The following is a 27,308-nucleotide window of genomic DNA, read 5'->3' as shown; positions in this document are numbered from 1 at the left end:
GATCTATTAAAGAAGATGGTGTTTTTTAATCCTATTTTTAACAGTAGTATCCTGCACACAGAGAGGTGGTTACTGACACTTGTAACTGCCAATATAAAAGTCACCAGGCAGGATGCCTGAGTGGCTCAGTTGGTTAAGCATCTGCCTTCAGCTCAGGTCATGATCCCAGAGTCCTGGGATTGAGTCCCACATCGGGCTCCCTGCTCAGAGGGGAGCCTGCTGCTCCCCCTGCTTGTGCTCTCTCTGACAAATAAAATCTTTAAAAAAAAAAAAAAAAAGTCACCAGGCAAACAGAACAATGTAAAACTTTTTACGGGAAATCTGTGTCTCTTCTGGCCCAATAAAGTCTCCACACACAAAAGGATTATCAATTCGGTATTCAAAACTATATAAGATTTCAACGTCATTAGAAATTAAGGAAATACACATCAAACCGCAATAAGAGATCATTGCAACACCCACAAGGATATATATAATCAAAAAGACGGATAAGAAGAGTTGGCAATCATGGAACTTTACATCAAAAACCAGGGATGTACTGTATGGTGACTAACATAATATAATAAAAAAATATTACTATTAAAAAAAAAAAAAGAAGAAGAGTTGGCAAGGATGTGGATAAATTGAAACCCTCATGCACTGTGGGTGGGACGGTAAAATGGTACAGCCACTCTGGAAAACAGTGCAGCGATCCCCCAAAAGGTTAAACACAGTTACCATACGACAACCAGCAGTCCAACTTGTATACCCAAGAAAACTGAAAGCATACGTCCACACAAAAATCTGTACACAAATGTTTGCACCCGCATTATTGATAAGCAAAAAGTGGAAACCACCAAAATGTGCATCAACCAATAAATGGGAAAACAAAATGCAGTGTATCAATACAATGGAACATTAAGCCATAAAAATGAATGATAGATGAACACTTCATTCATACAACATGGATAAACCTTGAAAACATTATGCTAAGTATAATAAGTCAGTCACTAAACACTATCTATTGTATTATTCCATTTATATGACACATCCAAAATAGGCATATCTATAGGGACAGAAAGTAGATTTAATAGTTGCCAAGGGGCTGCGGGGGAGAGGGAAATAGGTAGTGACTACTAATGGACACTGCATTTCTTTTTGGGATAAGGACACTACTCTGGAATTACACAGTAATGATGGTTATACACTTTGAATATACTAAAAGCCATTTACGTGCACACCTAAAAAGGTGAATTTCAAGGTATGTGAATTATATCTCAATAAAGCTATTATTTAAAAATATATATAACTGAAATTCTCCCATTTGATTACCTATTGCATACAGACTGGAAAATAAATATTTTTTAGGGTAACATGGTGGTGCCTCAGAGAATCTCCCAGAAATAAAACTCCTTTGCCAGAAAGTTGTATTTTTTTTTAAATCTTAAGTCATAGGAAGAAGTGTCTGATAGGTAGTGTACTTTCTTGTTTTCCCATTTAACTCTCTCTAAATTGTAAGCTCATTGAGGACAGTGATTAAGGTATTTATCTCTATCCCCAGCCCTCGTAGAGCACCGCTCAGAAGTAGGCACTCAATAAACGTGCACTAAGGGAAGAAAGGAAGTCAGGGAACATAAGGCTACTTGCTGCTTTCAAGAAGTAATTCTATACGTTAATATAAAACTGAGCTTTAAAGATGAGAGGGCTGAGAAAGAAGCTACCAAGGAGAAGGCATTTAAGCACAGTCTAGAAGAATAAACAGATTTTAACAGGTAGACAGCTTTTAGTACAGTGAGAAAGAGGAAAGCATTCAAAGTAGAGGTAACAGCTCATGAGAAAAAGCATACTACGATAGGTAATAGACACGGTCTATTCAATGAATTGGTAGTCACCTGGTTCGCAGGAGATACGGAGATGATGAGCTGAGGTGCTTTACCACAACCTTATGACTAGACTTGATTAAATAAGGACCAGTGAATCACTGTAAGTTGTTTTTTTTTTTTTTAAACAGGGATGTGACCATTTGAAACTTTAATTAGGAATATTATTCTTGAAACAATATGAAAAATACAAAAAAAAATGCTGCAAGCAGAAGGGCCAAATAAAGAGGCTACTGCAATGGTCCAGGTTAAAAAAAAAAAAAAAATCACATAAGGATGAACTGGATGGTAAAGGTGAGACAAAGCAGAGAGAAAAATATTTCCTAATTTGAGTGACCAAGAAGATAATGAGGACATCAAAAGAGAGAAAGAGGTGAATGAGCAAGCCAGATGGGCAATGGGGATTTGTTCTGGACAAGGCACAGAAACCCAGAAATATACAGTCTAACAGATTGCAGAAGATCTGTAATAGATATATAAACGTGTGTGTGTGTGTGTGAGAGAGACAGATAGAGAGACAGACAATGTGACCCAAGCAGTAACAGTTGCTATAAGAAATACAAATAAGAGATAGGAGAATGGTTTTTTTTTCCTATTTCACTATACATCAAATTCTTACTCTTTAAATTTTTAAATACACTAAACTTTAACTAAAAATCACCACTTACCTGTACTTCTCTGACCACCTGCAAACAATCAGGCAAGGAGAAGCCAATAGGAAGACCAACTTTAGCTGGTGTTTTGAATTTGTCTCCTATCTTAAATGGGACATCATCAAGGTAACTGAAAGTCCCTACAATCAAAAATAAAGTAGAAAATATCAGCAAAGAATTTTATTATTTGTTTTGCTATTATCTTAAATCTAGGATGCAACATTACTTTATGCTATACTAAAATGAGAAGTTATAGAGAGCTGCGCCTCTGACTGCTTACCTTCTCCTGACCCTAGATCTCTGTGGAGGAAATCCTACTTGAGCCTACTTGATCTTATTAGGGTTTATTTTCAATTACACTTAGTATAAAAGCCAAAGTGCTCACAGAAGCCTAAAAGGCCTCCCCAAAGCCCACTATCCCTCTGCCCTCAAATCTTTGTCACCTCCTTGCTCACTGAACTAACTCACAGTAATTGTTCCTCAACCGTGACAGGGTCAAACCCACCTCAAAAAGTCTGCAGTGGCTGCTCCCTCTATCTGGAATGTTCTTCCCTTAAATATTCATGTGACTTACTCCTTCGCCTTCTTCAAGTCTTTGCTCAAATGTCACTCTCTCAATGAAGCTTACTCTGACCACCCGGTTTAAAACTACCTGATCCTCACTGCAGTACTCCCATATTACCAGCTATCCTTTCCACCACAGCACTTATTACCTTCTAACATATTAAATAATTCATTTTTAAATTATACTTACTGTCTGTCTGGCCCAATGGAATGTAAGCTCCTTGCAGACAAGTATTTAAGTCTACTTTATTCACTGATGTACTGTCAAAACCTACATGCATCAGGCACCTAATATTGATGAATTGATAGAACCTCCACAAAAGAACCTCTTTGACTAGGATTTCTCTACTTGAGAAAGAATCTTTCTAATCAATACAAAGAATTACTCTACATTTTTAAGACTATATTCTGCAGCAGACATGGAAATATTCAAGAAGCACAGCACTTATGAAAAAAAAAAGGAAAACCAGGGGCGCCTGGGTGGCTCAGTGAGTTAAGTGTCTGCCTTTGGCTCAGGTCATGATCTCAGCGTCCTAGGATCAAGTCCCACATTGGGCTTCTCTGCTCAGCGGGGAGTCTGCTTCTCCCTCTCCCTCTGCTCCTCCTCCCTGCTCGAGCTCGCTCTCTATCTCAAATAAGTAAATAAAATCTTTGAAAAAAGGAAAGAAGGAAGGGAGGGAAGGAGGGAGGAAGGGAGGGAACGGGAAAACCAGACAAGACCATGGGAATCAGAACAGGATTATCAGGAGACATAAACCATATACAACTTAACTGCTTTAACTCCCTGTAGGCTCTCTGCCCAACAGCTGAATCATATGAGAAGACCAGGACATTATCACTGATTTAAAGGGTCAAACAAAACGAGAGTGGCTCTTATACGTGACTCTCACTAGCTATACACTTCCAATTGTACATGGTTGCTTTTCTGGACCAGGTTTGGGGCTAACTTACTGGCAGAATCATCATGGACAATGAAATAGTTCCTGCTTTATAACTATTAACAGCTAGTAAAATAAGGATTGTTAGGGCACCTGGGTGGCTCAGTCAGTTAAGCGTCTGCCCTCAGCTCTGGTCATGATCCCAGGGTCCTGGGATTGAGCCCCGTGTCAGGCTCCCTGCTCAGTGGACAGCCTGCTTCTCCCTTTCCTCCCCTCTTGTGCTCTCTCTCATTCTCTCTCTCAAATAAATAAAATCTTAAAAAAAAAAAAAGATTGCTTCTGGGTCTCACACTGGTATATTTTCTTGAATGCTCACGGACTGAAAAATACAATTACACCTCTTCCATGAAGATGGCTTCTCTCCCTTTCTAAAAACTAATAGATATCAAGACTTAACAAACTCAAGATATATTTGAAATCTTCTCATCATTCCCATCTCCTGAGGTAAATGATACACCTGACACACCTGAAACCCTCCAACAGAAAGAAGGCCTCTACCTGCACCCTTGGGGGCTGGGGTCTCTGCTTTCCAGATCTTCTAGCCAGAACTAAAACACTGTATGTATCTCCCACTCAGCGAGCAAATTAAATTCACAACTGTACTCAACTTAATAATTTTTCTGGGGAATAACCATAATTATTAACACTCTAGGACAGTTTCTTAGTTGGTCATATCTTTGGAAGTACTATTTTCTCAGATTCCCACCCTTTTTTACTTGATTATTTCTAGTCCTTTAAGAATGAGCTTAAGAACAACTCCCTTCACAATCTCAGAACACCCAGTTCATAGCAGCACCTCAGGTCTTACCACTCTGTATGAATAGTTTCCTTATACTCCACCTAGACACTTAATGAGTGAGAATCTGAGTGTCCCTTAAGAAGGGCTCAACGGTTCATATAACCTCCCAATCTCAGCGTAATAACTGGCAGCTAAGATGCGCGATAAGAACAACTACAGAAGACACGGTCTTATACTTCTTTCGTATTTAACTCTCACCCCTCTGCTAACTCACATTCAATTAACACTTACTAAAATTCAAAATGATTTACCTAAAATGGCAAGGCTACTCATAAAAATATACCAGGTGCTCCCCCACCAAAGTATCAGGTATCATCACAGCTTGCCAAAAAAACCAAGTACTGGTTACAACGCTAAAACCTCTCACTTAAAAATTCTTTATATTATATAAATTAAAAGCAAAGTTCTAATTTAAAAAAAAAATTATCTGTCTTCCATGAAAACAGGTGCTCAAATTCTACTGAAAGTTAGATTTTAACTTTAGCTAGTGTCCTGATAGGAGACAAAGCTGAAACTAGCATTTTCTAAGAAGCACTGGAAAGGTTTACAGTCAAGTTAACAATCACAAAATTAAGTCTTTTGTTTCAGAATGTTTATTCATTCAAAATAGGTTAATTATAACACACACATGCACACACACTGAAAAAATCCTACCCATAATAACACAAATATATATGGCATACAAATATAAGAAAACCCAACCACCCACACTAAAACTAACAAAATTTTCTTAAATGAACAGTTCTGTAGAATGGTGATGGGAACTGAGGGAGAAAATTATCTACAAAAAATAACATACTTAAGATAGCTGAGCCAAATGAGAATATCTTTCAAGGGGTGTTCAGTTTCCTTGCCCACCTTTCAGTTAGGAAACTGACAGTGCTGTATACACTGATGACTTCTATTCTGTAAACCGAAGTAGCCCCTGGCTTAGGAACAGACGGATCAAGTATTATACCTTTAAACAACTGCTGTTTCCCTTCCTTAACACCAATTACAGGTTTCTGCTTTTAAATAGCAATTTCATTTCACTAACAAAAAGTTAATGCCAAGGTGATTTGGCACATCCTCTAACCTTCCCTGGTCTTAGTCTTTTAAACTTTGTTAGTAGGGAATGAGCCAACAGTTATGCGATTATTGGGGAGAGGGGGTAGGAATAAAGGGCAAAAAGGCATTTAGGGGCACCTGGCTGGCTCAGTTCGTAAAGCATGGGACTCCTGACTGTAGAGATTACTTAAAACTAAAAAATCGTTTAGGGTTGCTCAGTCAGTTAAGTATCCAACTCGTGATTTAGGCTCAGGTCATGATCTCCAGGTCATGAGATAGAGCTCCCACAGGGCTCCACACCGGGCATGGAGGCTGCTTGGGATCCTCTCTCACCCTCTCCGTCTGTCCCTCCCCACCCCACCCTACCTCCTGGTGCACGCTCTTTCTCTCTCTTAAAAAAAAAAATCTTTTAGGGGCACCTGGATGGCTCAGTGGGTGGAGCACATGACTCTTGATCTTGGAGCTGGGAATTCGAGCCTCACACTGACTGTAGGGATTACTTAAAAATAAAATCTTTAAAAAAGAAATAAATAAATAAAATCTTTTTTAAAAAAAGGTCATTTAAAGAGATGGCAACAAGGCAAGCAACCTTTTGAATGGACAGGGACTACCGTAGTATAATTAATGATGATGCTATGAGGATTATAAAGAATACATTTTGCTGGGGCGCCTGGGTGGCACAGCGGTTAAGCGTCTGCCTTCGGCTCAGGGCGTGATCCCGGCGTTATGGGATCGAGCCCCACATCAGGCTCCTCCGCTATGAGCCTGCTTCTTCCTCTCCCACTCCCCCTGCTTGTGTTCCCTCTCTCGCTGGCTGTCTCTATCTCTGTCGAATAAATAAATAAAATCTTTAAAAAAAAAAAAAAAAGAATACATTTTGCAAATATAACTGACTATGCCTTAAAAATTATTCATTTTTATCCAATATATCAAAATATACATTAAAGACATCAATTTCTCTTGTTTCTCAATACACCTTATTTTTTAAATAGATTTAATAAAACTCAATTAACTGCACGGCCCAGAGAATTAAACACTGTGACTAACAAATTTCCAGCTTACCCCAAATACTTTTTAGTTTCAGTCTTCATTATTGAGTATCTTTCTAAAATGTCTGACCCCACTTTCTTAAGTTCAGTTTCAAAAAAGAAAGTAAGTACATCTCTGATGACTGTGGCTGTGGCGCTGGCACAGTTCTGCACATTACTCTGCATTATGCCACAGTGGAACAGACTGGGCTGAAAATGTAATATCTCAGGATAAATTCTGGGAAAGCTTCGTTGTGATTTCTTTCTTTCTGAATTGCTGATATGCTTATAATTTTGTCATCTGCATGTTTTCCTGAATAAAAGTTACAATTTCGGGGAAGAGGAGAGATGAATTCTTAATGGAGGGTAGAAACTAGATTATGCTTAATTCAGGTTTTACTGTGAATTCAAATTGAGGATTCAAATCGAAGTTTTTGCAAAAGAATAACAGTAAAGACCAAACTTAAAATTTAGTGAAAAATACAATTCCATGACTAAGTATCACTACCTTAAAGCCATTAAGTTGGCTTTAAACTTAGATAAGGGGCACCTGGGTGGCTCAGTAGGTTAAGCATCCAACTCTTGATTTCAGCTCAGGTCATGATCTCAGGGTTGTGAGACTGAGCCCCATGTGGGACTCTGTGCTCAGTGGAGAGTCTGCCTAAGAGTCTCTCCCTCTCACTCTGCCCCTTCCCCTGCCGGTGCGTGCACCCCACTGCTCTTAAATAAATAGATAGATAGATAAAATTAAGTTAGACAGATGAATAGATACAGAAACGAAAGATAAATAAAACTTAGATGGACAAAAAGACATACATGTAGACAGACACACATAAAATTTTACAGATATCTGCTATAGGATGTGAAGTCACAAGAAAATGTTACTCACACCCTAACAACAAAAGCCAGATAACCTACAAAATCAGCTTTTTAATATACAATGGCTGGCATTCAATCAAAAATAAAACACACAAAGAAGCAAGAAAATGTGATCCATCATTAAGAGAGGGATCGTCATCAGACCCAAACTGAGGGATAGCAAAGATACTGAAATTATGAGAAAGGTTTAAAATAACTATAATAAATATATTAAAGGATCTAATGGAAAAGATGAACATGTGTGAGCACATGAGGAATTTCAAAAAGAGACAGAAATATAAAGAGACAAAGCAACAATGCTAGAAATGAAAAATGCAGTATCAGAGAAGACAATTTTTGACAGTTCATTACCAGGCTATCCTGACAATCATTACCTCTTAGCAGAGGTAAGAACCAGAAAACCCGAGGGTAGATCAAAAGAAATTAATCGTATTGAAACACATGGGTTAAAAAAAAAGAAAGAAAGAAAAAAATGGAACAGAACCTTAAGAGATATTTAGGACAATATCAAACAGCCTAATACGTGTATGATTAGAGTCTCACAAGGATAAGAGAGAAATAATGGGGCAGAAGAAATGTGAAAAGAAATAATGGCTGCAAATTTTCTCAGAGTGATAAAAGATATCAACCCAAAGATCCAAGAAGTTTAGCTAACTTCAAGCAGGAAAAATACACAGAATATCACACCAAGGCACATCATAGTAACAATGCTGAAAACAAAGAGAAAGTCTTGAAAGACGGTGGGGGGAGGGGAGCAATGATTAAATGATGCCCAACTTCTTTACATTACACTGTAAAGCAGTAACAGATCAAATTTAAAAACAATTTAAAATAAAACATCTTTATCTATCACTCAGCAGGAAAAGTATTTCAATATCCTAGGAGAAATTAAACCAAGGGTAAAATGAACCTCCCTTAGAAGTTAGCTAGCTCAATGCTCATAAATAGGACAGTCTGGCCTTTCAAAAGAAAGAGTTTAGTTTTATTAAATAGTTTTATCTGATTATACAGACTTGTTTTTTTCCTAAATTAGAATCTCAAGGCATTTTCTCAGATATTAAAAGAAGTTGGTGAAACTTTTTTTTTCAATTTTATTTATTTGAGATAGAGCAAGAGAGAGTGAGCACAAGCAGGGGGGAGGGGTAGAGGGAGAGAGAGAAGCAGACTTCCTGCTAAGTGGGGAGCCCCAGGCAGGACTTGATCCCAGGACCCCAAGATCATGACCTGAGCCGAAAGCAGACACTTAATCAACTGAGCCACCCAGGCACCCCTGTTGAAACGTTTTTAAAAACCCACTTTTTAAAAACTGGGGCACCTGGGTGGCTCAGTAGGTTAAGCATCTGCCTTTGGCTCAGGTCATGATCTTGGGGTCCTGGGATTAAGCCCCGAATAGGGCTCTCTGCTCAGCAGGGAGTCTGCTTTTCCTCTCCCTCTGCCCCTCCCCCTGGCTCATGCTCTCTCTCGCTCTCAAATAAACTCCTAAAAAAAAAACCACACACACACTTCTGGGGGCACCTGGGTGGCTCAGTCAATTAGGCGACTGACTCTTGATTTCAGGTCAGGTCATCATCTCAGGGTCATGAGATCAAGCGCCGCAGTGAGTCTGGAGCCTGCTTAAGAGTCTCTCTTGGCGCGCCTGGGTGGCTCAGTTGGTTAAGTATCTGCCTTCAGCTCAGGTCATGATCCCAGGGTCCTGGGACTGAGTCCAACATCGGGCTTCCTGCTCAGCAGGGAGCCTGCTTCTCCCTCTGCCTGAAGCTTCCCCTGCTAGTGCGCTCTCTCTCTCTCTGATAAATAAATAAATATATAAATAAATAAAAATAAAAAATAAAAAGTCACTTCTGGAAAATAACTTTTTTCTTAGATGAAGTAGAAAATAAGCTAAAAGCTAAAGAGAATTAACATTTTAAAACACCAGATTCCCAGAAAGGCCTAATTTAAACTGAGCCAAGGGTTTGCAATTTACATAATATAATACAAGAACAATATTTTTAAAAGTCTTTGAAGATTAATTGCTTATATTCTCTTATTCTGTTCCTTGGGGATATGTAGTTATTAATGACAGTAGAAGTTCATCCTTAGTTGAAAAAAATGAACTTGAGGGACACCTGGGTGGCTCAGTTGGTTAAGCGTCTGCCTTCAGCTCAGGTCATGATCCCAGGGTCCTGGGACTGAGTCCCACTGGGGTCCTAGTTCAGTGTGCGCACGTGCTCTCTCTCTGACAAATAAATAAATAAAATCTTAAAAAAAAAAAATGAACTTGAAGGTCATAGCACAGGAGCTAGTCAGCCCAAATATTTAAAAAGAATAAAAGCAATTTAATATTCAGTCACAAGGGCAGATGTTACTTCCTTGTCCACACCCCAAATGCCTTGGAAGAATTATACACACACATACACCCACTAACCCCGATGGGCCAGTCAGATAATATCTACCTTAGGAAGAATCAATCCACAGGCCTATAAGTTAGGCTGTACCAATCAGATATTCCCTTGGCCAAAAGATAGAAAAACTTTAAACTATATGATGCTAGCCACTTAAACTGAAAGATCAAGTAGTAAGCAGCACCATCATGGGAGGGTGGCCATTTTTTACCCTATGCACTCTACACAAGTAGGCCAAGAAAGCAAGTCTATAAACAGAAGAATAAAAATGGAGCACACCCTCTGAGAAAAGCAGTAAGGAAAGGCTATGTAGCTTCCTGAGAGATGGAGGGAGTAAGAGCCTTAGCTTCCTGGCTTTCTAATTTCAGCCCTGTAAGACCAGGCTGAACTTGATTTCCTGCACTCAGATGCCAACAAGATTGCTATTTTCCCCCAATCTTTTTTTTGCCTATTTCCTTTAATTTCTATTCCTTAAACTACATAATATCTAAAAATAAGATTCTTTACTCTAAAAACTCTAAAGCTATAGAAATTCAAGGAGGAGCTCAGCAGTTTAAAGCAGAAGAAACTGAAAAGGGAAAGAAAAAAAATCTTTTCTTGGGGCACCTGGGTGGCTCAGTTGGTTAAGCATCTGACTCTTGATCTCACCTCAGGTCTTGATCTCAGGGTTGTGAGTTCAAGCCCCACCTTAAAAAAAAAAAAAAAAAGGAAGGAAGGAAGGAAGGAAGGAAGGATGGAAGGAAGGAAGGAAATCTTTTCTCAAATTTTACTCAGGTAGAATGTTTTACCACTTAACAAAATTTTGGTGAGGAATGTAAGGAGATGAAGGAATTTCTAAAAAAAAAAAAAGTTATTAATCAGATAACTTCAAAATTAAAATCTTCTCTCTGGACTGTTTATAAAGCTGGAACACATACCCTGGGGTCCATCACATTTTCACTCCAGTCAAAAAGGACTTCCCAAAGAGTCAAGATATATAGCTTATCTTTCGAAATAAGTTTACATTTTTCTTGTTTGCTATTTTCTCTCCCCAGGTCTTTCCTCTGTCCTTTGCTCTGTCCTCTTTTTCCTTAAAAAAGTGATCCAGAGGCAACTTCAGATCTACCTCTATCATTTGAATACTTTGAAAGTACTGTCTAATAATCCTTCGACAACAGGAGATAGCTTACCTGGCAGATATGATGCCTGACCTGCTATAAAGAATCCAAATTCCAGAGTGTTACTGACGTAACTCCAATAGGAGTTAAAACACATACAACTGATATATGTAAGCATATACACAATGATAATTCAAAATACTAAACTATTATAGAAAACATATAAGCAAGTTAGAACCCCAGCGACTGCTGCTGCAGCCTGATCAAGCAAGCAGAAGGGCATACCAAGATATGTTGCCAAGCGGTCTGGCAAATCATTCTTACAGTGACATGATTTTTAAAATGGAAGATTAGCTTTAAAAACCTCATTTTTTTTAAGGGGGGGGCAGAGGGAAGTAGAGGGAGAAGGAGAGAGACAATCTTAAGCAGGCTCCACACCCAGTACAAAGCCCAAAGCAGGGCTCGATCTCACAACCCTGAGATCGTGACCTAAGCAGATATCAAGAGTCTGACGCTTAACTGACTAAGCCACCCAGGTGCCCCCAAAAACCCTTTTAAAATAACTGTATTGTTTGGATATTTCTGGTATTTAATTCTTATCTTCTACTGTATGAAAAGAGAACCTAACTTTAACTTCTTAGGCACCTCCATTCCTCCCAAATGCGATAATAAAGTTTATTAATGTATTCAATTTTGAAAGGTCGTATCTTAGAAAAGAATGATAAACTATTCGTTTCAAATGCAAAATTGTCATTACTCTTACTAACATTTCTGTAATTACTGTTCACAGTTTATTTGTAGTAATTATTTCCTATCCACTGTGAGGCAGGGAGAGAGGACAACAGGGATGGACACTAAAACAAAACATTATTAACTAAAGGTTTAGAGTTTTTCACACCTGAGATGACAAAGAGCTATGACCAGAGAGTAAGAAAGGGAATGTAACTACTTCAAAATACTGCTGAAGAACAATAAAAATCAGTAGGCTCCCTATCATCTCTGGTGGTTTCAAGTACAATAACCACAGAGCTTCTAAAATTTAACTATTCATTTCAATACTTTAATATTAATTTACCTGAAATCCACTGGAATGTATATGCTACACTGTTGTACAACTTTTTCTCAAGCTCCTCACTTAAATAAACAAAAAGGGGCACTTACTTAAACAACGTTAAGTGATTTCAAATCCTCTGATCAAATCATAACTTAAATCATGATATCTAACAGTTCACTTACCATGAAAATCTGCACCCAACTTCTTAGAAGCCATTTAGAACCTAAAAAACAAAGAAATATTTTTAGGCACACTATGTTCTGAGGATATATAAACAAATCATTATGAGAAAATTGAGACTACAAAAAAGAAACCAGAATACAGTCCTCAAACTTCTCAGTCCCAAAATCTCAAAAAAGAAAGGAGAAAGGAGGAGATATTAGTTTTCTAGAGAAAAGTTAAACATTTCTAAAATCTGCACGTTCTAAAAATGTGCACGTGGAGACACCTGGGTGGCTCAGTCGGTTAAGCGTCTGCCTTCAGCTCAGGTCATGGTCCTGGGATCGAGTCTTATATCGGGCTCCTTGCTCAGCAGGGAACCTGCTTCTCCCTCTGCCTGCCACTCCCCCAGCTTGCCCAGTCCCTCTCTGACAAATAAATAAATAAAATCTTTTTTAAAAAAATAAATAATAAAAAGATAAATGTGTGTGTGTATATATATGAGAAGAGTAACATACTAGTCATTGACCAATTTATATGTGGACTATCAAAAGGAAAATATTACAAACACATACCTTTTTGATACAAACTACAAATCTGTTAATAACGGATTAAGAAAAATATCTCATTTTATTCAGTTATGCAAATATAGACCTTTTGCTGAACTAACTCTAACAGTAAGTGGGGAATGAATGACATATAATCTTCTATACTGTTTAATTAGTATAAAAATTTTTTAAGTGAAGGAAGGGGTAGGCGCCTGGGTGGCTCAGTCGGTTGAGCATTGGCTTCGGCTCAGGCCATGATCCCAGGACTCTGGGATCGAGCCCGGCGTCAGGTCCCTACTCAGCGGGGAGTCTGCTTCTCCCTCTGCCTCCCCTCATTTGTGCTCATGCTCTCACTCTCTCTCTCAAATAAATAAAATCTAAAAAAAAAAATTTTTTTAATGAAGAAAAAAACATAAACCACACATCTTTGCATTTTCAGCCCCTATAAAAGTAGGTATGAAGTCCCATCTTACACAAATAATCTGAGCTCTTCAACCTAAAAGTCAGTCTATAGCCCTTGATAGGGTGTTTATATCTCTAACTTAAAAATGTAAGCAAGGAAAAAAAACTGGAAGAGGGAAAAAAATTCCAGGTAGCTGTATGAATTTATGGTCTGTTGTCTATTAGCCTGCATTACAATACACTGGAAGGCAATCACACTGAAAATAATCCATTTTCCTCCAAAAGTTAAAAAAACAAAAAAAGGAAAAGTATATTGTACCTATCTTGTGAAAATTATTCAAAACAGAATTAAAATCTGCACAGGATTTTTTTAAAAGAAATTAACAAGCTGATTTCTTTTAAGTTTTATTTATTTAAGTAATTTCTACTCTCCAACATGAGGCTTGAACTCACGACCCTGAAATCAAGAGTCTCACGCTCTTCCGACTGAACCATCCAGGTACCCCTATACACTTTAAATGGATGAATTGACGGGGGCACCTAGATGGCTCAGTTAGTTGAGCATCCAACTTGATTTCAGGGTCCTGAGATCAAGCCCCGCGTTGAGCTCCCCGTTGGGCTCTACATTCAGCATGGAGTCTGCTTGTCTCCCTCCCTCTACTCATCCCCCTCACTCTTTCTTTCTCTGTCACTCTCTCCAAAATAAATAAATAAAATCTTAAAAATAAATAAATGAATGAATTGTACATGGTGTATGATACAACACCACCACAAATCTCAAATGCATCATTTTAAGTGAAAGAAGCCAGGCTCTAAAGGTTACATATATGATTCTACTTACAACAAACTATAGGAGTAAAAAATAGGCAAAACTATAGGAACAGAAAAGTAATCTAGCTACTAGGGACTATAAAGGATAGAAAGTATTATATAGGGGCACCTGACTGGCTCAGTCCATACAGCGTTCAACTCTTAATCTCAGGGTTGTAGATCTGAGCCCCACAGTGGGTGTAGAGATTATTTAAAAACAAAATCTTTTAAAAAAATGAATAAAATAAAAAGTGGCTGCTTCTAGGTGGTAGGAATGGGAATAATTCATAACATTTTTCTACGATTTCTGAACATTCTATGGCAAACAGATATTTATTTAATAATTTCTTTACGGGCGCCTGGGTAGCGCAGTCCTTAAGCGTCTGCCTTCGGCTCAGGGCGTGATCCCGGCGTTCCGGGACCGAGTCCCACATCGGGTTCCTCCTCTGGGAGCCTGCTTCTTCCTTTCCCACTCCCCTGCTTGTGTTCCCTCTCTCACTGGCTATCTCTCTCTGTTAAATAAATAAAATCTTTGAAAAAAAAAATTTTGCAAACAATCCCCAGAAGCTAACATCACAAATATTTTAAGAAGTTTCACCAACTTTAAATGGATTTTTTTTTTTTTAAGTAGGCTCTACGCCCAACATGGGGCTTGAACTCACGACCCTGAAATCAAGAGTCGCATGCTCTACTGACTGAGTCAGCGAGGTGTCCCTAAATGGATTCTTAATGGCTTTTTTAAAAAGGCTCAACCAAAAGACAACCCACAGAATAGGAGAAAAATATATTAACGAGTGATGTATCTGATAAGGGGATTTATCTAAAATACATAAATAACACCACAACTCAATAATAAAAAGACAAATAACCCAACTAGAAAATGGGCAAAAGAATATGAATAGTCAATTCTCCAAAGAAGACATACAAATAACCAAGAAGCACATGAGATGATGTTCAACATCATTATTCATTAGTTAGGCAAATGCAAATAAAAAACTCCCCTCTTAATCCCCCATGTTAAATATTATCTGCAACAAGGCAAAAATTTCTATTAAAAAAAATAAGTGAGAATTAAAATATAGTACACCCCTATTATTAAATAAAAGGATGTAAATTCTTTAAAAATATGCCTCAACAGAGCTGATAAAATGTAGTTTTCTAGGGGGCTTCTTTAAAAATTAAAATAGTTCACTGAACGCAACTCATGTTTTCCACAAACCTTATGAATGTAAGAAATCCATATTTGGTCACTTACAGTAAAGATTTTCTAATGTCTGCTATGCCGTAAAACTTCACTGTCTCTCAAAGACCAATAGCATTTTAAAAGTTACTTAGGGTCAGTTTTTTTTTCCTGGAAAAATCAAGTAAGAAACATATACATATTTGTATTTCCTTATCAACTTTCTATATTTTATTTAATTATAACCATTTCATATAATACCTTTTTATAATCTAAGTGTTCAATTATGGGGAAAGGATTAAATAAATTATAGAAAACTCAAAAGATAAGTTGTAATGCAATTAAAAATGATTATTAAAAACAAATGGAAAAATAAGTATAAGGTTCTTTAATTAAAGATTTATTTATTTGAGAGAGTGAGTGTGAGCATGCGTGGTGGGGAAGGGGAGAAGGAGACAGAGAATCTCAAGCAGACTCCCCACTGAGTGCAGAGCCCAACATGGGACTGGATCTCAATCACGATCTGAGCCAAAACCAAGAGTCAGACACTGAACAGACTGAGCCACCCAGGTGCACCAAGTACAAGTTTTAAAACGTTTTTACAAGTTGGACTGAATTACTTAACATGTAAAAAATGTACACAAAACAAGACTAAAAAAAATACATTTGCCCCCAATGTAAAACTGTAAGTGCTCACAGGGGGAAAAAAATTCCTAAGTAATCATAAATTTCTACTAATATATATGAATGCATGTATTAAAGGAAAAGTATTAAGTAGAAATAAGAACAGAATGCATTCTTTTTTTTTGCATGCATGCATTCTTAACTCATAAGCTTTTACACTAATAAAATGTAGACGTCCCTGAAGCACCAAGGAACTTAACGGCAATGTTCTATTTTGCCAGTTCAGTGCCACTTCAATTCAAATGCTACAGAAAGAAAAGCCCGTAACTTAAAATTCAAATGTAATTAAAGACATTCAAGTACAAAAAGAGATGGGGAAACACCTAACAAGAACAGACCTGCAGGGAGAGGAGGAGCTAGAGTGCAAGAAACAGAAGAGATGGGATAAGGAATGGAAAAAGAGCAAGGTGAGGAGGGTAGCAGACCAAGAGAATGCCAACAACATCCTGCCAAGGAGCAGGCCCTTTCACCAGGGGAAGAAAAGCCCACGGCAACTGTATTGATGGTCTCATTTTCTTTCTTCCCTTTCTTATACCATTAAATTCCTATAACATGAAATTACATTCTTACAAAGTTTCCTAATACACAGCAATTTAATATCTCAGTAAGCTATCACAGTCACACATTATACTGCAACAAGAGCTGCAATCAGGAATTTCCGCAGATACAAATTAATCCAGGAAATTCTCTTACAGAAAAGATGGCTCTGGGAATCATCAAATTTCAAGTCTAAAACCAAAGTTAACACCCATGCAACTAGCATTCATACCAACATGTATATGACAATCACACATGTAATGGCTGTTAGTATGTCAATACAACGCTATACTATATTCATCAGAAAAAGCTTTATTTTCTCATAGATCTCAGAGACATTTTGGGGTCTCTGTTCCTTCAACAGTACAATAAAAGGGTAGTAGACTGAATAATCAGCCAACTCTAAACATACCATGAATCTGTAACAGTAGAATAAAGAAAAGCAAAAATATTTATGTTCCCAAATTAAATATTCAATATTCAGAATAAGTGGTATCATCATTTACCATACACAATAGCTTTTTTTTTTTTTTAAGATTTTATCTATTTGAAAGAGAGACAGAGAGAGAGTACCCCAAGAGGACAGGCAGAAGGAGAGGGTGAGGGACAAGCACACTCTCCCAGTGAGCACAGAGCCCGATGCAGGGCTCAATCCCAGGACCCCTGAGATCATGACCTGAGCTAAAGTCTTAACTGAGCCAGCCAGGCGCCCCCACAGTAACTTTTAAAAGATGTCCTTTAGTGAGGAAATAAAAAGTTGGCAACCATGTTAATCCCATCCCCCTTTTTAAATTTTAGCAACTCATGAAATCCAAGTCTGGAAACCATTTTCCTAATCACATATAAAATAATAACCTCAAATGAATATGATGTTTTAAAAAATTTTATATAGATATATACATATAGATATATCTTTACATACTGCCTGAGACACAGCGAGAGCTCAACAAGAGTTGGTAAAAATATAACTTAAAAGTGCTCAGGGTAGCTCAGTAAGTTGGGCGTCTACCTTTGGCTCAGGTCATGATCTCAGGGTAGGGTCCTGGGATTGAAGCACTGTTTCAGGCTTCCTGCTCAGGAGTCTGCCTCTTCCCCTCCATCTGCCCCATCTGCACCTCATGCTCTCTCCCACTCACTCTCTCAAATGAATAAAACCTTAAAAAAATAAAAAAATAAAATTAAAAAATAAAATATCTATCTATATATAGAACTTAGAAGAAAGTAAACCATTTGCCAAGTACTTTACCAGTAAAGTATACACAAAATGTAGATTTTTATTTGAATGTTTAGACTCTTATTTTTAGTGAAGAACATGGTTTTGAACACTGAACTGAGTTTGAGACCTTACTTTCAGTTTCAAGTCTGAGAATTAACCAGAGATACTATTTTCAGGAACTATCACTGTCCACAAGCTCTGTGTTTACAAAACTAAGCCCCCTTATTACTGGCTCCTGCACATCAGCATATTTGGCTGAAGACAGAAGGCCAACAACAGAGGTCAACAGTACACAGATTCATACTGAGGAGCATTTCAATAACCCAGTAAGCTTTTCTTTATGCATTAATTTCTTCTTTCAATTCAGCTGGAATACTGCTTATTCAGTCAGATTTGTCCTGAGCAGCACTGTTTCACAGAGAGCAAAAATGGAAAATCTAAACTTGAGCCACTAACCTGCAGAAACAAGATCTAATGGGCCCCGAGAATTTGGAAGAAGGGAGTAGGTCTGTGTGAATATGGAAACAAATAGGGGCAAGACATACTCTTACAATGGTGGTTTTATCTGAATGATGGGTTTACAATGTGGGGCTTTTGGTTTTTTCTTTTGTGCTATTTGCTTTGCAGGTTTTCTATATTGAGCACATATCTACTGATGACACTTTGTAATTAGGGGAAAAAAAAAATCTAGGGAGCAACAGAGGGAAAAATACCCCAGATACCTGTAAGGGGACTAAACAGAAACAACACAGTATGTAACTAGTGAAAGAGTGTGACCTCAGAGAGAGAAAATGTAATAAAAAAAAAGAATAAATCAGTAGTTTCTTTTATTTTTTTTTTCTAAGACGTTATTCATTTATTTGACAGAGAGCACAAGCAGGCAGAGTGGCAGGCAGTGGGGGAGGGAGAACCAGGTTCCCCACTGAGCAGGGAGCTGATGTGGGGATCAATCCCAGGGCTCTGGGATCATGACCTGAGCCAAAGGCAGACACTTAACCAGCTGAGCCACCCAGGCACCCCAATAAATCAATAGTTTCTAAGACCAGTAAAAATACCACCTAAATAGCCCTATGTATACTTCATGGAAGTGTAACAGCTGTTTTACTTTATTGATGATAAAGGATGTATTCCATGATGAAGAGCTAACATTATGAATTGCCCCAAAAAACAATGCATCACCACTCATGAAACAAAAACTACAGGAAACAGAAGAACTAAGTAGAAATACATAATTAATGATAGATATCATTTATAGCCTATCAAAAGCATCCTGAAAGCAGAATATACCCAAAGTACCCACAGAACACTTTACAAAAACCTAAGTAAATATTAGGCCACAAAGAAAATTCCAATAAATATTCAAAATCAAAAATATCACAGCCAATAATAGTCAAAAGGCAAAAAAAAAATTAGGAATTAATTACATCAGAAAACAAAAAGGTCCTATTACCTGAATTTCTAAACTGTCTCTTGATCAAAGAGGGAACCAAAAATAAAACTGCATAAAATAATGACAATGAAAATACTATATTTGAGAACCTACAACATGCAGCTAAAGCAGTAATCAGGAAAATTCACAGCAAACAAAAGTACTAAGAAAAAAATTCACAGTATAGGGACCATCTAAGGAAAGCACAAGATGGAAACAGTAAGGACATAAGCAGAAAATAACCAATTAAAAATCAGAAAAATGATTAACCAATAAATAAACCCAAGAGCTGGTTCTTTGGAAAATACATAAACCATCCAACTAACTTAATTTTAAAAAGAGAGAAGTGACGGGGCGCCTGGGTGGTGCAGTAGTTAGGCGTCTGCCTTCGGCTCAGGGCATGATCCTGGCGTTCTGGGATCGAGCCCCACATCAGGCTCCTCTGCTGGGAGCCTGCTTCTTCCTCTCCCACTCCCCCTGCTTGTGTTCCCTCTCTCGCTGGCTGTCTGTCTCTCTGTGTCAAATAAATAAATATAATCTTTTAAAAAAATTTTTAAATAATAAAAAGAGAGAAGTGTACAAAATAGAGGAAGTTAAAATAATCCAAAGACATTGTTTTGTTCATCTCTTTGCAAATACACGTGAGAACCTGGATAAAATGGATGATTTTCTAGGAAAGTATTATTTATCAAAATTAATTTCACAAGAGGTAGAAATCTTAACCAGACCACTAACTACAGAGGAAACAGAAAAAGTCATCAAAGAGCTCTTGCAACCCAAAAGAAACCTAACTGCTATGAAATTTTAATGGCTCCAAAACACAAGAAAAGGAAAGTTTCTAATTTTTTTTTTACAAAGCACACATAATATTGATGCCATTAAAGAGAAAACTACAGAAAAATCTCATGTATGCATAGAGATAAAAAAAATCCTCAAAATGAAAAGCGCAAACCAAATTTAGTAATGCATTATAGGAATACATCACGTCCAAGCAGAAAAATTTAGTCCATGAATTCAGGACAGTTCAATACTAGGCATCTGCTGATACATTTCACCATTCATTATCAGATCTAAGAAAAGTCATATAGTCAACTCCTTAACATGAGGTTAAAAGCAACAACGAAAACCATCTCTCTCAATACCAATGTCAGAGAATGCTGACTAATGGGAAATAAAAGATTCCCACTAAGCACAGGAACACAATGATGTCCACTATTATCATAATTTGTTAACATTGTTATTTAACATTAGATGAAAGAAGTTAAAAGGTATAAAAAGTTAGAAAAGAGACTGTTTCCCAGGGAAACCCCAAAACTGAAAAATTATTACAAATATAAAAGAACACAATAAAGTGTTTCTGGGTACAAATTAATAAAGGCACACTTGGTCTTAACCATCCATACTTTGCTTTATTGCATTTCACACTGTTTTTTACATATTGAAATTTCAAGACTTCAGTGGAGAAAGTAAGTGCAAATGTGGTGGAAATAGCAAGGGAATAGAAGTGGAGCCTGAAGATGTGTCTGAAATGCTACAATCTCAGGATAAAACTTTAATGGATGAAGAGTTGCTCCTTATGGATGAAAAAATAAAGTGGAGATGCCGTGAAGACTGCTGAAATGATGACAAAGGATTTCAAATATTACATAAACTTAGCTGATAAAGCAGCGGTGGGGTTTGAGAGGAACGACTCAATTCTGAAAGCTCTACTGTGGGTAAAATGCTATCAAACAGCATCTCATGCTAAGAAGTAATTGTTCATGGAAGAAAAAGTCAACTGATGTAGCAAACTTCATTGCTGTCTTATTTTCAGAACTTGCCACAGCCGCCCCCAACGTTCAGTAACCACCACCCTGATCAGTCAAGAGCCATCAAGACTGTGGCAAGACCCACCACCAACAGTAAGACTGCAAGTCGCTTAAAGCTCAGATTATGGGTAGCATTTTTTTAGCGATGAAGTACTTTTTAATTACGGTATGTACATTGTTTTTTTTAGACACAATGCTATTGCACACTTTATACAGACTACAGTATAGTGTAAACATAACTTTTACATGTACTGAGAAACCAAAAGATTTATTTGACCTGCTTCATTGTGATGGTCTGTTTATTGTGGTGGTCTGGAACCAAAGCCAAAGTATATCCAACCTATATTCTGAAATAAACAGCCTTCATGTATACAATAACTAGATAAGAAATATAATGGAAACATACAATGTGCCACAAAAGGTAAGAAAGATACAAAGGAAGAAACTAAAGCTCTACTGAAAGAAGAGAGGATTTACACAATTGGAAAAACATATGATAAATCTTGGATAGGACATGCAACATCATTAAGATCAATTCTCCCTAAGTTTCTCTATAAATGTGGCATGATAAAAGTGAAAACTACAGTCTTCTGTTTTATTAACTAGAAAAGCTGATTCTAAAGTTCATAAAGAAATAACAATATATGTAACAACAGCCAAGAAAACTCTGAAGAAAATAATGCAAACTAGCCTGTCAGATACTAAAATATTTACTGTTAAGATATAACACTTACAGCTGTGCCATACTGGCACATAGACAGATCAGTGGAACAGAACAGATATCCCTAAAAATACCCAAAATATGGAAATGTAGTATAGAGTAAAGCTGCCATTTAAAATTTGTGAAATGTTGGGATACCTGGGTGACTCAGTTGGTTAAGCGTCTGCCTCCGACTCAGGTCATGATCCCAGGGTCATGGAATCAAGTCCCACATCAGGCTCCCTACTGGGACCCTGCTTCTCCCTCTGCCTGCCACTCTCCCTGCTTGTGCACGTTCATTCTCTGACAAATAAATAAAATCTTAAAAAAAAAATAAAATTTGTGTGGGGCGCCTGGGTGGCGCAGTCGTTAAGCGTCTGCCTTTGGCTCAGGGCGTGATCCCAGCGTTCTGGGATCAAGCCCCACATCAGGCTTCTCAGCTAGGAGCCTGCTTCTTCCTCTCCCACTCCCCCTGCTTGTGTTTCCTCTCTCGCTGGCTGTCTCTCTCTGTCAAATAAATAAAATCTTTATAAAAAATAAAAAATAAAAAAAATAAAAAAATAAAATAAAATAAAATTTGTGAAGCGACGAAACAACATGGTAGCCACCCAGAAAAAAGCTGGATGCTCCCCTCACACTCCATCCCAAAATAAACTCCAAATCGATCAAAAGTATAGTAACATTATGCAACTGCCCAAATATACAATTCCTATTTTCATTCTACATGGAAAGGCAGTGGGCAAAAATAACTTAGACTTAAAATCCAACAAAATGCTTACCTTATGAAAAAATTAGAATATAATGGTTATTTGTATTTATTTTTTTTTTTTAGTTTATGCCCAACGTGGAGCTCAAACTCATGACCCAGGTATCAAGGGTCTCATGCTCTTCCAACTGAGCCATCCAGGTGCCCCAGAAGATGGAGGTTATTTTAAAGGCAAGTTGCCGTAGGGGCACCTGGGTGGCTCAGTCAGTTGAGTGTCCAACTCTTGGTTTTGGCTCAGGTCATATCTCAGGGTCCTGGAATTGAGCTCTGTGCTGGGCATGGAGTCTACTTGAGGATTCTCTCTCCTCCTCTCTCTGCCCCTCCCCAGCCTGCATGCACTCTCTCGCACTCTCCCAAATAAATAATCTTAAAAAAAAAAAAAAAAAAAAAACGGCAAGCTGCTGTAATGTACAAGTTTTCTCACTAATTTAATTACTCTTGCAAATGAAGTTTCAACAAAGTTATTAATCATATCGTATACTTAAGGCTGTAAGAAGAGCAACTAGTGACTCAATATAAAGCTCATTTCACATAGTTTAATATAAACTGGTTATAGCAGAATATTAACTTACTAAAATTTAAAAAGCAACATGTAGTACATGAAAAGAGAATATAGTATTGTCAAGGTAAATTACTACCCCAATCTGATTTCATGAGAACTGCAGTTAAGAACTCTAGCTAATTCAGGCTACCTGGGTGGCTCAGTCAGTTAAGCATCTGCCTTCAGTCAGATCATGCATGATCTCAGGGTCCTGGATCCAGCCCAGCATAGGGCTCCCTGCTCAGAGGGGAGCCTGCTTCTCCCTCTCCCTCTGCCCCTCCCCCCTCACTCGTGCTCTTGCGCTCTCTCTTTCAAATAAATAAAATCTTAAAAAAAAAAAAAGAACTCTAGCTAATTCCAAATTGAGTCAGGCAAGGACTTTCCTCAATGCTGGGTTCCTCTTAATCCTACCAGCACCTAGCACCGTGTCTAATCTGTAGCAGGGGAGGCCTTTTCATATTCACTTGCCGTCTCCTCTTAAACCTTCTGAAAATATGATTCTATAACTAATATTCCTAACTAATATGTATTTTGGGAATACAACTAGACAAAACAATGCCCTTACAACGAAAAAGTTAAGCAATGACTTCTGTAGTCTGAAATCATAAGGCCTATGAGACTAACATAATGTTAAGAACAGGAAAATGGCCAGTTACAAGTTAAAATAGGGAGACATAACATAAAGCATTAGCTAATTAGAAATTTTTAATCAGTATCTTAGCCAATTCTTTTTTTATCCCTACCCCCTCTATCTTAACCAATTCATTAAAATTCTCAAATGAATTTAAAAAAAATTTTTAATGGGGCACCTGGGTAGCTCCAGTTGGTTAAGCATCTACACGGCCCAGGTCATGATCTCGGGGTCCTGGGATTGAGCCCCACATCAGGCTCCCTCCTCAGCAGGGAGTCTGCTTCTCCCTCTCCCTCAGCTCCTCCCCCTGCTTGTTCTATCAAATAAATAAATAAATAAATAATCTTTAAAAAACTTTTCTTAGCGTAAAAACAAAAATGTCCCAAAAGGAAATACAGCCACGAACCTATCAATTTAATTTTTTTAAGGTTTTATTCATTTATCTGAGAGAGAGAGAACAAGCAGGGGGAAGGGCAGATGGAGCAGCAGACTCCCCTGCTGAGCACGGAGCCTGACATGGGGCTTGATCCCACCACCCTGGGATCATGACCTGAGCGGAAGGCAGATACTTAACCAACTGAGCCACCCAGGTGCCCCTCAAATATTTAAATTGTGAATTAACACTGGAAAAAATAATTTCAAGAAGTAACTGAACCAAAAATGTCATCTCCTCCCCAACTCTCAAAAATCACATCACAACTCATGCCATAATATGAGAGAAAGGAGCATCCTGGACGGTTAAAAACATGAGTTTCAGCCTTAATTCTTCCATCAATTTGGGACGGTTTAGGGCCTGTCAAAACCTTTGGGGGGGGAAAAGAATTCAGGACTGCTTCTGTAAAAAGAGAAGCCTGGAGTAAATGATCTGACAACCTTTTCAGAATTAAAGATCTGGATATATTCTTTTATAACTACAGACATCAGTGGCTTTTATGCTCTCATACATGTAAGAAAAACACAAGACTTCTTCATATTCTTCGTTATGAGAGCACATAAACACATGTAATCACTTGTTGAGTCTATGACTCAGTAAGTATACACAGTCCACACCCACTTTTTAAAGAAGAAAATGCTTACTATTTAACACTAATAACCTTATTTCACTCTACAAGTAGCCAATATGATATAACTGCTTTAACATGTATTTTATACAAAGAAGCTAAATATCACACCATGGGCTATGAATCTGACCTGAGAGAAATAATCATAAACATAAATGTTCTGTTCTTCCAGCCGTCTTCAGACTCAGTGGATGACATCATTCTGACTGTTGAAGTCATGTGAAATTTGAATGGTTTTTCCCATGGAAACAAAAAACTGACAGAGCCTTGATCACCAAACTTGAGAACTCACCCCGAAGGGAACATTGCGCAGTACACCAGGAAACAAACAATATAAAGATGGGACAACTTCATAGAAGGAGATGATCCTCTTTCTGATCTATCATCAGAAGGTCAAGAGTAACCTAATGGTAAGTCACAATGCCTACGTAACTCACTTCCCTTCAACACACAGGCATTTTATCATCTCACAGTGAGTACAGTACAATAAGATACTTAGAGACCATATTCATATAATTAGTGTGTGTTATAATTTTTCTATTTTATTATTTTTATTGTTAACTTCTTACTGTGCCTAATTTATAAGTTAAAATTGATTACAAACGGGGCACCTGGTTGGCTCAGTTGGTAGAGCATGTGACTCTTGATCTTAAGGTTGTGAGTTCAAGCCCCATGTTGGATGCAGAAATTAAAATAAAATCTTTTAGGGGCACCTGGGTGGCTTAGTCGGTTAAGCATCCACGTTTGGTTCAAGTCATGACCACAGGGTCCTGGGATCGAGCCCCAGGTCAGGCTCCCTGCTCACAGGGACCCTGCTTCTCCCTCTCCTCCCTGCTTGTGCTCTCTCTCTCAAATAAAAATCTTTAAAAAAATCAAATCAAATCAAATCTTTTAGGAGTGCCTGGATGGCTCAGTCAGTTAAGCAGCTGACTCAACTGATTTTGGGACTGGTCATAATCTCAGGGTCATGAGATCGAGCCCCATGTCCGGCTCTGCGCTGGCCATAGAGCCTGCTTAAGATTCTCTCTCTCCCTCTCCCTCTGCTCCTCCCTCCACCCTCACGTGTGCACCCTCTCTCTCTCTCTCTCTCTCATAAATAAATAAATAAAGTCTTTTTAAAAATAAATAAAACTGATCATATATATATCTGTACAAGAAAATACATAGTACAGAACTTGCTTAACTTATGATGGAGTTACATCTCAATAAACCTATCATAAATTGAAAAAAATCTTAAGTAAAAAACGCATTTTAATCACCTAACCTACCTTAAGTGTGCTCAGAACACTTACATTAGCTTACACATGGGCAAAATAATCTAACACAAAGTCTATTTTATAATAAAGTGTTGAATATCTCATGTAATTTATTGAATACTGTACTGAAAGTAAAAAACAACTGTATGGGTACAAAATGGTTATAAGTGTATCAGCCGTTTACCCTCATGATCACATGGCTAACTGAGAGGTGTAGCTGGCTGCCATTGTCCAGTATCATAAGAGAGCTAGCCTGAGAAAAGATCAAAATTCAAAATTCAAAGTATGGCTTCTACTGAATGCATACTGCTTTCACATCATGAAGTCAAAAAATTGTAAATCAAACCATTTATGAGTTGGGGACCATCCATATATATAGGGTTCACTACTATCCGAAGGCACCCACTGAGGATCTTAGATCGTATCCCCTGCAGATAAGGGGGGAATACTGTACACAGAATTTTGCTTCTATTTTACAACTGAAAAACCTTAATATGAAATGATTTATAATAAAAAGACACAAAAAGGACACAGATCTTTTAATTAATCTTAGTTGCTTTATGAATATCTATCAAATAGGTATCTATCAAAATGGGTTGTAATTTATCTCTGATAACAAAACTTAACATATTCTTCTTACCAATAAAAACAAAGATTAATAATATAAGAAATTAAATTAATGGTACAATGGAATGAATCTAAGAAGGGTTATTATAAGGATTAAATAAAATAATACAAGCAATTGTTACTCACCAGGTTTGCTAGCACCTCCTCACCCTCCTAAATCTAATTTTTTTTTAACATTTTATTTATTTGAGAGAGAGAGAGAGCGCGCACAAGCAGGGTGAGGGGCAGAGGGGGAAGCAGGCTCTCCGCTGAGCCAGGAACCCGATGTGGCACTCGATCCCGGGACTCAGCGGTCATGACCTGTGCTGAAGGCAGATGCCTAACCTACTGAGCCACCCAAGTGCCCCCTAAATCTCATATTAATAAGAATAGTTCCACATTTCAATGGCTTGTACTTACTCTAAGGAACAAAGAAAGGTGGTACCAGAAAACCATCACCAATAGTAAGAAACCCATATATATATTTTTTAAAAGATTTTATTTTTATTTATTTGACAGAGAGAGAGACAGCCAGAGAGAGAGGGAAGACAAGCAGGTTCCCAGTGGAGGAGCCTGATGTGGGGCTCGATCCCAGAACTCTGGGATCACGCCCTGTGCCGAAGGCAGACGCTTAACGACTGAGCCACCCAGGCGCCCCAGAAACCCATATAT

The 27,308-nt window shown here is 37.8% G+C and overlaps 1 protein-coding gene across 2 annotated transcripts in view; it reads right to left on the bottom strand.

The window, feature by feature from the left end:
- The window catches only part of UBAP1 (ubiquitin associated protein 1), a 52,213-nt gene that overhangs the window by 13,465 nt on the left and 11,440 nt on the right, over window positions 1-27,308 (bottom strand). The window contains exons 2-3 of one of the 2 annotated variants that reach the window (XM_026506358.3): window positions 12,485-12,525; window positions 2,528-2,652 (exon numbers count right to left, since the gene is read on the bottom strand). In XM_026506358.3, coding sequence (XP_026362143.2) covers window positions 2,528-2,652; window positions 12,485-12,518 — 159 coding nt within the window. In that variant the 5' untranslated portion in view covers window positions 12,519-12,525. The remainder of the gene's footprint in view (window positions 1-2,527; window positions 2,653-12,484; window positions 12,526-27,308) is intronic. The other variant, XM_048223270.1, reaches the window with a different exon arrangement.

The sequence above is a fragment of the Ursus arctos genome, unplaced genomic scaffold (assembly GCF_023065955.2).
Source record: "Ursus arctos isolate Adak ecotype North America unplaced genomic scaffold, UrsArc2.0 scaffold_18, whole genome shotgun sequence".
In the NCBI taxonomy this organism is placed as follows: Eukaryota; Metazoa; Chordata; class Mammalia; order Carnivora; family Ursidae; genus Ursus; species Ursus arctos.
Note: the sequence above shows the minus strand (reverse complement) of the source record. Positions and strands in the feature narration are given on the sequence as shown.